The sequence below is a fragment of the Polypterus senegalus genome, chromosome 6, assembly GCF_016835505.1.
Source record: "Polypterus senegalus isolate Bchr_013 chromosome 6, ASM1683550v1, whole genome shotgun sequence".
In the NCBI taxonomy this organism is placed as follows: Eukaryota; Metazoa; Chordata; class Cladistia; order Polypteriformes; family Polypteridae; genus Polypterus; species Polypterus senegalus.
In genome coordinates this window covers 4170669-4184803 of record NC_053159.1, presented here as the reverse complement: position 1 = coordinate 4184803, position 14135 = coordinate 4170669, and the positions used below count along the sequence as shown (strand labels likewise).

At 41.7% G+C, this 14135-nt stretch overlaps 1 protein-coding gene across 5 annotated transcripts in view; it reads left to right on the top strand.

The window, feature by feature from the left end:
* The window catches only part of pikfyve (phosphoinositide kinase, FYVE finger containing), a 163411-nt gene that overhangs the window by 98099 nt on the left and 51177 nt on the right, over nt 1-14135 (top strand). For all 5 annotated transcript variants that reach the window (XM_039755300.1, XM_039755302.1, XM_039755298.1 and 2 more), the window contains exons 27-30: nt 3070-3221; nt 5352-5442; nt 9544-9604; nt 12324-12482. In XM_039755300.1, the coding sequence (XP_039611234.1) occupies nt 3070-3221; nt 5352-5442; nt 9544-9604; nt 12324-12482 (463 nt within the window). The remainder of the gene's footprint in view (nt 1-3069; nt 3222-5351; nt 5443-9543; nt 9605-12323; nt 12483-14135) is intronic.

Genomic DNA, 14135 nt, shown 5'->3' with positions numbered 1-14135 from the left:
CGTTTTCAGGGTTGGTTTGTTATTATCTCTTTTAGGGTTAATTTTTTTTCTTTGTTTCTTATCTCCCAGGGCTGAATATTTTTCCAAAAACTAACATTTTTTAAAAAAAAGAACACAAAGCAATTGTTTAACATATCAAATCAACAAAAGATATTTCCTTTTGACAATTGTTCCTGTCTTGCATGTTGTACGAGCCTGCATACTCTATGATTTCACGTACATATCACATACATTTTACACAGCACAGTCTGATGTCGCTCAAAGCAGCCAGTTTCAGTCATTGCCACATTGCACTGCTCACAATACGTGTTGCTGTGGTGCCCACTTTTCAGTTGTCTGTTGCTGCTCTTTCTCACATATACTGTTAGTGTGTACCGTAGAGAGACAAGTCACCCTTTTGCCATCGTGCCATTCCACTGCCACCAAGTTTTCTGCCCGCATGAAAACCGTATTGTCACCTCTTTTCATCTTCTGAAACTTTATGAACTTTATGCATGGCATTATAGCCTGGCTCACCCCATGGGATTTGCTTCTGTTTATTACAGAAGTGAATCAAACTTTGCAGCAGCAGCACGTACCTATCACCATGCTGCATAACCTGTCCAAAGCCACCAGGGGACAAAGCACGTTTGGACCAATGCTCCCTGAAGTGATATCACCAGTTCTGTCCCATCTCTATTTGTAATACCACAGCACGCGTCATCTCGTCTTTTGTTGTGGGTTTACACTTTGAAAAACGAGAATGCGATGCAAACGCAGCCCACGATTCAAACAATTTCTCTGCCTACCTGTTTGTCTCGTCTGACGGTAGCTGAAAAGCAGCATCAGGAGAGAGCAGCCTGAAGTACAGCAGCTGATGATCTGTCGTGTCCAACAGCAAGCCATGCCGTCTTGTGAAGTCCAGCAGCCAGATCGGCTCTCAACGGATCAATGTCTGTGTATTTATCCCACGCGAACCTTGCTGTAGATGCATCGGCTGCGCGAAGGCGCTCAACTGGCAGCAGATCCGCTGGTGTTTGATCAGCTGATGCCGGCTTCTCACGCTCTTGCTCGATCTCCTGATCACTGTCAATAAAATCCGATTCTGAAAAATCAGAGTCCGACTCCACGATAATGCGCAAAACATTGTCTGCCGAGTGTTTTCTTTTCTGCACTCACTTCACTCCCTTGTCACATGTCGATGCCATCTTGCCATTGTTTACATTTCGCAACTCACGCACACGCTAGGATTAGTTGCCGAGTCTCCGAGCACAGACGGAATGCTTGTGACGTGACAGTGAGATTTGTCGCCATTAACAGCTGATTATCGCCCTCTATCCATGGATGTCGACTTTAGTCGACATGCGCCCTCAACCCCTCCTGTCGACAGAAGTCGACATCCGCTCTAAAAGAGTTAAGCAGCAATCTACCGCGAGGAAGAGCATCCCCTGAAGATGCACCAGGTGTTGTAGTTGGTGTGATGATTCTTACAGTGGCACCACACATCCAGCCCATCCAGCCTGTGGCTACTCCATAGGGCCAAGCACGTGGCGCCACAGCTCCCTTTAGGATTTTCATTTACTAACTGGGCAGTTTTGACTTCGGTGAACGACCGTTTTGTCTTCTTGGAATTGATCCCCTGATTTTTGTGTTTCTGACTTACTGTATCGCTGTCGGCTCCACACCACAGAGCGTCTCAGTTCGTAGATCTGCCCAGTGGTGGTGAACTGCTGGTGGTCAGCCGCAAAACTGCAGTGTCTGCCTCTGAGGCCGTCTCCATATAGCTTGAGCCAATAGGAGGACTCCTAGTCTCGGCCGCGCAGAGGCCATTTCTGAACACTTCCTGGTGACGTCAGCCGAGCGATCCCCCTCGCAGCCCACACCTTCTTTTTTGCCCAGTATGGCCACTGCACTTCACCTGTCTACACTGTAAACCCCAGCTTTGTTACCGAGTGTAATTGCTGTTTGAGTTGCACCACGAAGAACCTTATTTCATAGACTATCATTATGGTGAATTGTTGGAGGACAGCAACAAACTTGCGATGTCTGGCTGAGAAGCCGTGTCTCCATACAGCGTGAGCCAATAGGAGGACTCCTAGTCTTGGCCGCGCAGAGGCCATTTCTGAACGCTTCCTGGTGACGTCCGCTGAGCGATCCCCCTCTCAGCCAATACTCTTTTTTTTGTGCAATGTGGCCACTACACGTCACCTGTCAACAGCGCAAACCCCAACTCTGCTGTCGAGTCGCACCACAGAGGGTCTCGGTTTTCAGATTTGCACTGTGGTGAGCTGCTAGTGGTCAGCCGTGAACCGGCGACGTCTGACTCAGAAGCTGTCTCCTTACAGCATGAGCCAATAGGAGGACTCCTAGTCTCGGCCGCACAGAGGCCATTTCTGAACACTTCCTGGTGACGTCAGCTGAGCGATCCCCCTCGCAGCCCACAGCTTTTTGTTTTTTTAGACAACATGGCCACTAAACTTTGGATTCATTTCCTGATCCTTTTACTTCACTGTGACCTGCCAGTTTCCATCCCGTGGCATCACAGAAACGCACTCCAAAGTCATGCTGTTATAATAAGTGCTTATTATCTTATTGTATGCACAGCCACTCATATGACTGCTGTTTCATAAGATATAATTAAACAAAAATGTGAAATAATGATTACAGAGAAGATAAAGACCCTGTGTTAGGATATAGCGGGTTGGAAAATGACTGACTGACTAAAAGCATAAAACGGCTCTTTTCATTAAAGCGGACTTTCCACCTTTAAAAGAATGATGGAAATGAAAGTTTGCACGTCAGGTAAAGATGGCTGAAAGTGAATCCTTTCTAGCAGAAGCAGTGGGGGACCCCCAAAGGCTGCAGGTTTTTATTTCAGTATCCCGATGGGTGCGTCATTATTACTTTTAATTGATGACATTGTTTAGTTATCTGGCCTGCAAATATCCATCCATCCATCCATTATCCACCCCGCTATATCCTAACTACTGGGTCATGGGGGTCTGCTGAAGCCAATCCCAGCCAACACAGGGCGCAAGCATTTGTCGAGCTTGTCAACAGTGCGATTAAGAAAGCTTTTTGTTTTTATAGATGGAGGAGGTAGAACTGAGAAACTGGACCGAGAAGCAGCAAGCCAGATTGTTACAGTGCTCAGTGGACACTCAGCAGCTACAGCTGGCCCTGGAGTCTGTAGTGGTCAAGAAACAGAACCTTTGTGAGATGCTACAGTCCTGGAACAGCAGGTAAGGCCGGCCTCAGCCTACAGGACTCGACACGACTTCTAATCGGCGAGCCTGGTGGATTTAACAGCTACGCTTACTGGATCTCATTGCCTCTGAAGATAACAGATTACACAATTGGGAATTGCATGGCATGACTGCAGTCTCAGCCCGTCTTTTTTCTTTTTCTGCTCTGTTGTGATACATCAAACATGAAACATCGATTATATGTGGTGGCTCTAAAGTTTAACAAGGATCCCCTTTAGTTATAAAGTCCAAAACATTTTAATTCTTTCCTTACAGCCTTTATTGCTCTTCACAGTCGTATCGACCTGCAGAGCCACAGCACCAGTGACATCACCACATGTCTAGACCAGTAATTTGGTAATAAACGTTTATAACTTGTCACAAATCAAACTGATGGACATGCTTACCTCACCAAACCCTAATCTTAACAGAACTAACCCCTAAGCGTAACCATTTATCCTACACGCTAACCATACTAACCCCTAACCTTAACTTCCGTCCTATAACTGCTGGTGTAGGCCTGTGGAGACGTATGGTGCTCTAGTTGCATATTATTGCATCGCTTGTTAGCGTTTACAGACACAAAAGGCCAACTCTATGATTGGGGACTGACTATAAAAAAACAGATTTTGTTGTAGTGAGTCGCAGAGCACTGTTGATGATAGAAGATTGCTGGGGCGTGAAACTTTGCAATTGACAGTCGTGGTGAGTGGTTCCGCTGTCATTGGCTCACTTTGATATTTGTAGCCTCCTTAGCCAGTCAGTCAGTCATTTTCCAATCCGCTATATCCTAACTACAGGGTCACGGGGGTCTGCCGGAGCCAATCCCAGCCAGCACAGGGCGCAAGGCAGGAATGAACCCCAGGCAGGGCACACACACACACACACACACCAAGCACACACCAGGGACAATTTAGGATTGCGAATGAGCCTTCTTACCTTCTTAGCATTCCAATTTAACTAAATTGCATCTTTCTACTGTAAAATGTGCAAAACGCTAAAAGTTCAAAGTCAGAAGTGTAGAAAATATAATAATGAATAATAATAATAATAAAGATACTGCTAATACAGTATATACTGTCAAAATGTGTTGTTTGTATGGTATATCTTGAAGTACGGTGAAATACACAATCCATCATCACAATCTTCGCAGATTTTCTTTCCAGACCGATTAGCTTTTGAACGGCATACTGCACATGTGCGATTGACACGAGTGTCACTTTTTGGATTCATCAGATTCAGTTTCAACTCACCTTGTCATCACCGCTCGTCTCACAGTCAAGAGCGTGCAACACCTGGGCTGAAGTCAGAAGTGGAATCCTGTGACATCACTAGCACATCGCTGTTGTACTGGGCTCTTTGTCCAAGATCGTGGATTCACCCCAAACATTTCTCATTTCTTTCTTGGTTGTCCGGTTAACAAATTGCGGCCTTGTTTCTGGCATCAGTTTACAGCTATAGCTCTTGACTTGCTGGCCTATTAATTGACCACAGCTATTGTCACAGGGATTGAGCCTCGATTTTTAGTTTCTTACCTTCTTGGTGACGACTAGCTTGCCATCTTGACTACGATACGTCTCCTGATTCCAGTTTTACTGCCTCCTCTCCCGTGCTGTCAGTGCAGTTTGAATCAACAACAGAAAGGTCATGTGTTTACCCAGAGGAATTTGAAAGGTCTGCAAAGTAATAATAATAATAGTAATACATTATATTTCTATCCTGCTATCCCATCACGCTTTACATCAGCCGATTCCCACTCACTGGTTCACCGCTGCAGCTGCTTCTGCTTCCACATGATAGAAATTCACTCCTCACATCCCTCTCTGAGACTCGCACAGACAGACAGCCAGTAGTCTCCAAAGACTGAATAACGAACGGCAAGTCTTAGCGGGGAAGGCGAGAAAGGCCCTTCAGGCGTATCGGAACTGGGCTTTGTCCTTCCTTGAGGCCATCCAGACTCGGTCGTACATAATTCATGTAGTGCTGCAGCAGATACAATCAGCGTTGTTCCTTCAATAATTAAAGAGATGGCATCAATTAAAACCAAATCAAAATGTCTGTTATAAACTTGCATTCTTCTAATGCCCCTTATAGAGAAATATTTTTGTATTATTTTTTTTTTTCCAGACTGCAAGATCTTTTCCAACAAGAGAAAGGAAGAAAGCGTCCCTCAGTCCCACCTAGTCCTGGTCGACACCGGCAAGCCGAGGAAAATAAGGTTAACTACTAACATTTTCTTTTTTTTATTGTTTAGCAAAGCTAGACATTTAGAACACTTTTTAAAAGAGTAAGCTTGGCATTTTTGAAGACAAATTTATTTTCCTTACAATTGCGTCCATTATGCCGACAACAAAACAAAACTTAGAAATAACGTGTGGATGAATAAAGCAACGCAGGATCTGACAGGTAAATGTTGGGGGCTCAACCTGGTCGTCCCCATTTAATTCAGTCACAAAAATAATGGAAAAAAAAAAAGGCCGCTATGTGCACAACAGCAACAACATTTCTTTCTAGATTATGTTTTACAAATGATGGAGCTCAAAGTGCTTTACATGATGAAGAAAAGAGAAATAAAAAACAAAGTAAGAATTAAAATAAGACAACACTAATTAACATAGAATAAGAGTAAAGTCCGATGGCCAAGGAGGACAGAAAAAACAAAAAAAACTCCAGACGGCTGGAGAGAAAAAATTAAATTCTGCAGGGGTTCCAGGCCACGAGACCACCAAGTCCCGTCTGGGCATTTTACCTAACATAAATGAAACAGTCCTATTTGTATTTAGTGCTCTCATGAACCCTTTACAAGAAGAAGAAAGGAAAAAGAAAAATATAAAAATAAGCAAAACTAAGTAATAAAGAATAAAGTAAGGGCCAATGGCCAGGAGGACAGAAAAAAAAAAATCTGCAGGGGTTCTCAGGCCATGAGACCACTGAGCCCCCTCTAGGCATTCTACCTGACATCGATAATCTCAGTCAGTCCTCATGGAAGAATAAGACGATGAGGGTCATGTGGCCCTGTGGCCTTCAATCTATCAATGTATACATACAGTACATATACAGTACAGGCCAAAAGTTTGGAGCCACCTCCTCATTCAATGTGTTTTCTTTATTTTCATGACCATTTCCAGCACTCCATCACTCTCCTTCTTGGTCAAATAGCCCTTAGACAGCCTGGAGGTGTGTTTGGGGTCATTGTCCTGTTGAAAAATAAATAATCGTCCAACTAACCTGACTTCTGCACAACACAACTGCTGGTCCCAACCCCAGTGATAAAGCAAGAAATTCCACTAAATAACCCTGATAAGGCACACCTGTGAAGTGAAAACCAGTTCAGGTGACTACCTGTTGAAGCTCATCGAGAGAATGCCAAGAGTGTGCAAAGCAGTAATCAGAGTTTTGAAGAAACTAGAATATAAAACATGTTTTCAGTTATTTCACCTTTTTTTGTTAAGTACATAACTCCACGTGTGTTCATTCAGAGTTTTGATGCCTTCAGTGAGAATCTACCAATGTAAATGGACATGGAAATAAAGAGAACACATTGAATGAGGAGGTGTGGCCAAACTTTTGGCCTGTACTGTGTATATGTGTATATATATATATATATATATATATATATATATATATATATATATATATATATATATATATATATATATTTTGTGAGGTGTGAGTTGCTGTCTTGCACCCCAAAGATGAGTCTCAGTACTTTAGCAAAACCAACTTTATTCACCTCGAAACAGGAAGAGAAGGGTTATTTATTGTAGCAGATTCAGCTCTCTACTAAACACAGACACAGCAAATAGTCACAGCCAGGGCCAGGCCAGTGGTCAAGTTTTAATGTTCCCTGTGTCACCGACTGGCATTTTGCGTGTGGCAGCGGTCAGCTTGTTGTCATTTCTGTGGCACTGTGAATCTGTGGTTGCCTCGGTGACAGACAAACAACCCTCAAAAGACGCAGCAGTCATGCTTCTGCATGTCGTCCAATTGGGGAGGCTCTCAAAAGACGCAATCGCATTTCTGTGTGTTTGGAGAGGGTCTCAAAGAGCTCAGACGTCCCACAATGCATACATACATACATACATACAGTACACACACACCACCTGTCAAAAAGCTTTTTCAGTTTTTATGGAAATGCACACAATTTAATGTCCTAATGTTTCATGAAATCAAGCGATAGAACAAATAAACAATGGCAAACAAAAATAATTAAGGAATCATTAAATGTACAAGATTTTATTCATATTTTGGATTCATTAAAGTAGCCTGCACCTATTGCTATATAACAGCTAAACTGCGGTGACCCTATTGCTTCACAATGCCGTTTGTAGCTGCGTTTACCCAAAATTACCAAAGTTCAGCGGCTCCAACTTGTAAATGGGATTCACTAAAAGCCTGACGTGTCAAAATGATTCCACGGACAAAATATCTTTGTTTTTAAAAGTTTTAGTAAAAATTCAAAGTTAAACTGTTCACACAAAAAAGATAAAATTGATATAGCAAAAAAAAAAAGAAGAAAAGTTCTTGTTCTGCTTAAAGCTTATAAATCTCGTTTCATTTCTTTGTTTGCTTATACAGTCGAACCATTTCTAAACATTACAAAATCAATTTTAAACGTTTCTGAATTATTTTTAAACAGTCACAAAACTGTATGCTTATCCCATTTCTATGCTGTAAATGGGTCTTTGAGTCCCTGCTACCAACACCTGACTCGATTATCACTCCGTATCTCAGGAGGTGAAGGCTACACCATCGTCTATGACTATGAAAGAAAACGACATTCTATTCAAATTAAGCAAACACTATTATGAGTTTAACTCAAAGCTTTAACTTTCTAAGATTGGCTCTTACGCTGGTCACTCTGTGCATGTCACGCCATTTCCTAGTTACATAAGATTCTTAAATGTTTTACATAATCTGCGGGAGGCTCCTATAACCCCCATCAGTAGAACTGAATTGGTCTGTTCTTACCATTTCTAACAGCTCTGACTAAACATCATTCTCAGTTAGTGACCAGCCTTGCCATGTGTAAGGTGTGGAGGGCACACGATTTTAAACCGGGCTTCTCGTGCCTACTGGCCGTTTAAGTGTGTGAAGTAACATGTAAGACAACGTGCTAATTTAAGTGCTGAGCCGTACGTTTAAAAGGGAACAGAAGAAGAAGCTAAGAAACTTTTAAGTTTAGAAGAAATAAAGAATCTTTAAGTATAGAAGAAGAAGTAAAGAACTTTTAAGTACAGAGATAATGAAAATTTGACAAGAAAAGCTAAGTTTAGAGAAGATACATTTTTTCTTTTTTTTGCCTTTTATTCTACGTGTGTAACAACTATTTTTTTTAGTCTTGTGTGGATTATTTGCTTTTAATTTTCACTAAATATTTTTAAAACAAACTTTTGGACTGTCAGATTTCTTTCGCCATGCGTTTTACCCGTGCTTGAACTCGTCTTATACTTCAGCGGCTACACAGACCTTCACACTTCCTCTTCCATATTCTGATATTTCCTTTTTTTCACTTTTTGCTCACCTAAACTTTAAATTTAAACCTCTGGCAGTTTGCTCCTTGCATTTTCACTGTTTTAGGTCATTAATTGCATTTCAACTGAAGAAAACCTGAAAAACCTGAGGCGTCCTAAGACTTTTGACCAGTAGTGTATACACATTTATTAATAATCTGTACAAGATGCATTTGCAAATCTTATCTATTTAGTTTACCGTCACTACAGACAACCTAAAATAATCCATGAAATTTAAACTGTCACCTGACATGCATCAAGGTGACCACTGCGGTGTTTTGTTTGGTGCTTCAGTGGGCACCCAGTGTGCTGCACTCCCTCACAGGGCCCTTTTCATACAAACACCCACATTGGCATTCACAAGGGGCCAGTCTGGCGTCCCCCATTAATGTGACCTCCACGTCTTTAGGATTGTAGAAGAGAACTGGAGTACCTGTAGAGAGACTGACCTGACCGTGGTAGAGAGTATAAAGTCCCCACCAGAGAGTACAGGACATGAATCCCAGGATGCTAAATCATTGAAGGAGCTGCGCTAACCACTGGGCCGCTGTGCCATCCATGCTTATCCTTGAAGAGATTTTCCTTCAGAAATGCAGTACTGCAATCGTTCATTTCTGGGTCAGAATATTTGTTTTTCTCGCCTTCTCAGGGTTTTATTCCCCACAAGTACATCTGAGGATACATAAGGCAGAATCTTTTTTTTATATATGGTGCATTTTAAGATGTATGTGACTAACACAATGACAGCATATACTGTGCTGAGACATTACACAACTAAAATGGTTTGTTCTTTTTATGTTTTGCAGACCAATTTGTTGGATTCTTCTCCACGGAATGCATCCCCTGTGACCCAGAATGGTGATAAAGGTAGCTTTCTTTTCAGTTTTTATTTTTGGGCTTTCAGTTAGGGGTGGCTGATGTACTGGTTAAACTGGCACACCAGATAAAATTACTAATGCTGTATAGTGGACTACTGAAATTTAGTGGAACACTTATACACACGTTTAAAATAAAAACCCAAAGGCACAAATCTCTACATGCAAAAGAAAGCAGAACATGTGATTTTTCTGTCGGTGTGTTAGTATCCTAATGGTGAAGCCTTTATGTATGGACCTGTGTGTGAGCCGTGTCTAACACGTAAAGGTTATTACCCAGAGTGGCGTGGGGTTCAGCCTGACTGGTGCTACGCCTAAAAGTGAAAAGTTTGTGAGACCTCCTAAAAGCCCCACAGGTTGGGCCAGGCCTTTCCAGCATGCCTAAAATAGGCCTCACCCCAGGCAGCCTAACCTCCCAACTCCACAGGCAGTCTTTGGCCCAAAATAAGGAGCTGGCTTTTAAAATTCAAAAATAACTTTAAATTCCCACATTAGCAAAAGTTCCCTTCAAAGGTGAATATAAAAACATAAAGCTCTGGCTTAAGGACAAGACCAATACAGAATCTTTATAAATAAAGACATTTGTTTGAAAATCACAACACTGCATTAAAAGGCAAAGAAAGAAGGACGGAGGATTTGTTGTCTAAATGCAAAGTGGCCCCAAAAATGTAATCCAACAATCAGAAACCAGAAACTAGAAAATACGCACCTCTTTACAACTTCGGTGATCTGCCCGGGGACCCACTACTCGCTAGAATATAAAGGCTGAGGGTGGTCCTTCTGCAGTGGGTGGTCCCGCCTCTTGGGGTTCAACCCACAAAACACAGAGAATGCCATCAATGAACATCAGTGTTCACAGATTAAGTAATTCAAGAAGACATATTCAAAGAAAAACATGACTTTACATAAATCAAGAAAAGACAAAACTATATTTTAAAAATATTTAAATATATAAAATAAGTAACCACTAAACGAATACTCCAGCCAAAAATGACATTTTTTTAAATGTTACTTGACCCTGTGTTAGGATATCGCGGGTTGGATGATGGATGGATACCCCATGTAGTTTATAGTGATTGCCAAAAAATGTTTTTTAATCTCATGTCTACATGCAGAATGAGAGAAAAATGTTTATGATCTAATACAAGCCAATCAGTACCAATCCTGTACAACGGCAAAACAAAAGGCAAAAAACGGCAAAAAAGAAACAAATTCCCAAGTTACTCGTGTCACATAATCCACATGTCCGCTATCCAGTCATATGCTCAAAACACATTCATTTTTTTGCTTAAACATTATTATTGGTTACTTTTGGAGTTCTAGGGTGTTGTTACCGTATTAGCCATTATGGAGGTAATGAGAAGTCAAACAAAATGACACCTTGGATTGATCAACTAAAAAGATTACAATATGCAGGCAACTCAAAAATTGATTTGTAATTGTAATTGATTATAATTGTAATTGAAATTGTTTGTAATGCCTCTTAGTTAGGAGACCCTTAAGGGTTCACTTCCCGGGTCTTCCCTGCATGGAGTTTGCATGTTCTCCCCGTGTCTGCGTGGGTTTCCTCCATGCAGGTTAGGTGGACTGGCGATTCTAAATTGTCCCGAGTGTGTGCTTGGTCTGTGGGTGTGTGTGTGTGCGCCCTGCGGTGGGTTGGCACCCTGCACAAGATTGGTTCCTGCCTTGCGCCCTGTGTTGGCTTGGATTGGCTCCAGCAGACCCCCGTGACTCTGTAGTTAGGATATAGCAGGTTAGATAAAGGATGGATGGATTGTTTATAATTGAAATTGCTTGTAATTGATGTATTTGATAGTAATTGAAGAGCAGGCCTGCGTTGCCTCGAAAGCCTGCACATTGTGATCTTTCTAGTTAGCCAATCAAAGGGCTCATTTTGCTCGACTTGTCACTGCAGGGTTGTTGAAAAAGAATGTCCCTAAAATTGCAAATGCGTGGTTTAAGCCGAGACATCGCAAAGCTGTCCAAATGTATTCTCTGGCCTTCTCAAGCCCTCCATGTGTGTGCCCCTCATTGCCTCATCGCTGAAAATCAGGCAGGGTGAAAATGCTTTGTGTTCCCCATCCCTTTGCGTTTTTTGCATACTAATCGGACTTTTTCATTTTTGTCCTCCACGTTCAGAACCAGCACCGTATATCCTGATATAATATTGATTACGTCTCGTCTGAAGAAGGGGCCTGAGTTGCCTCAAAAGGTAGTATATTGTAGTCTTTTTAGTTGGCCAATTAAAGGTGTCATTTTGCTTGACTTCTCATTAATTACTTTTGGAAAAATCAGCATCCACCATAAGCAGGGAAGATATTTGCACAATGCTGCTCTCCTCAGTTGAAGACGCGACTCTTCCCGACCAATGAATTATGCAGATCTTCTTCCAATTGAATCAATTTGAGTAGCAGCACATTAATAAGTGTTTCGACAGATTAATCCTTTATATATTTGATTTGTTAAAAAATATGTGTCATTGTGAACAGTACATAAAAATGGATTATCTCTCAGAATTTTTAACTCTACCATGATTTGGATTTTTGTCCACACAGCCCCCTCCTATTTTAAGTTACATTCACGTGCAGTCGAGTGTGGCTCAGTCGTCACAGCCTTAGTGTGCGTATGTTGATATCTTCTGACAAGCAAATCTCTGGTGGTTACCTAATGGAGACGTTCACTGCTAATGAGAACAAATTGGTGTTTTTCAGAGGACCGTTACCTTAACAACATGTCATCAAACTCTTCTGGCTCTTCACTACTGCAACTGCCTTCACCACCAGAGGGAGCTACAGAGCAGCTTTCTGCTGGACCAACATTTCCCAGCACATCGTCTGCAAGTGACCAGGATTATTCTGGCACCATGGAAGGTAAGAGAAATGTTTTCTGTTTTAAGCAGCTCTCATGTGGTGAGAAAAAAAATTCAGATTAGCTTTGTGTGCTGAATATGTGACCCCCCAAATAAAGCTTCTTTCATCGCTCATCTTATTGCTAGCATAAACACACATGAGACGGACTGTATAAAAGCAAGGTCCTGACGTTCTGTTATCATTAAAGATCTCTGGGCGTCTTTCGAAAGCGGTATGGCTAAATTGCCAATCACGGCCTCGTCCATTCTGGCCCCCTAGTCATCCCTTGTCTCAAATTGGCTATCTCACTCACCCCTTCACCACCTAATGGCCAATGTGTGGTGAGCTTACTGGCACAGTAATGTCTGCGCTCACGTCATCCAGGTGGGCACTACACATTGGTGGTGGACGAAGCCCTTCCACACTATGTAAAGTGATCGGAGTAGTGAGAAATATAATTTATTTATAATTATTAATTATTACTAGGGGGCTTTGCCCCCTGCTCACTTCGCTCGCCCACCCCCTCCCATCAGCGCGTTATGCTCCAGCCACTTCTCGTCTCTGCCGCTTACGTTGTCAAATGGTGGGCTGAACGCATGCTGAAAAAATGCGGTCTGATCAGCTGCTTTCTGTGTGTTCTGCTTGTTGCGCTGCGCTTTGATCATTTTTTTTTTTTTATTTATTTATTAATTTTATTACAATCAATACATAGCAATCAAGTTTTTACGAAAAAAAAAAGAATTATGCTAAGAACAGATCGATCCCCACTCTTGAGAGAGAGAGCAAGCCAAACGGTGTAAAATTTAAGGCTTTTAAAAATACCTAAATCAACAAATTCTCTGTGCTTTATAAAATCATTTCAAAATATTACTGATTAGATCCTGCCATGTTTTGAAAAAAGTCTGCACAGATCCTCTAACTGAGTATTTGATTTTTCCAATTTTAAATAATATAACACATCAATTTCCCACTGACTTAAAGAGGAGAGTTTGGGTTCTTCCAGTTTATCAGAATAAGTCTGCGTGCCAACAGTGTAGTGAATGCAATCACAGTTTGTTTGTCTTTCTCCACTTTAAGACCCTCTGGAAGACCCCCAAACACAGCTGTTAATGGGTTAGGAGGGATTGTGAGTCCAAGACTGTCTGAGAGGTAATTAAACATTTTTTTGTCCAGAATAATGTTAATTTGGAGCAGGCCCAGAACATGTGACCCAGTGAGGCTGGGGCTTGGTTGCAACGTTCGCAGGTTGGCTCTCGCCCTGGAAACATTTTGGAGAGTTTTAGTGAGACAGATGTGCTCGATATATAATTTTGAGTTGTATAATTGTATGCTTTGCGCATATGGAGCTTGAGTGAATTCTCTGCATTGCTACTTTCCACTCCTTTTCTGATATATTAATTGAGAGGTCATTTTCCCAGTGTCCTCTTGGATCTTTGAAAGGAAGGGATTGTAAAAGGATTTTATATATTGTAGAGATGGAGTCTAACTCCTTGAAACTGAGCAATTTTTCCCCTAATGATGCACTTTGATCATTTAAACGACTGTACAGCAGCTGTCCTTTTATCTCACTGCCTTGTCTTGCGGGACGTCAAATTGTCTTCCGAGAAGATCACGTATCGTCACCTTCGATAATTAAGCAAACAACAACAACCCTACCAGGCACACCTGAGAATG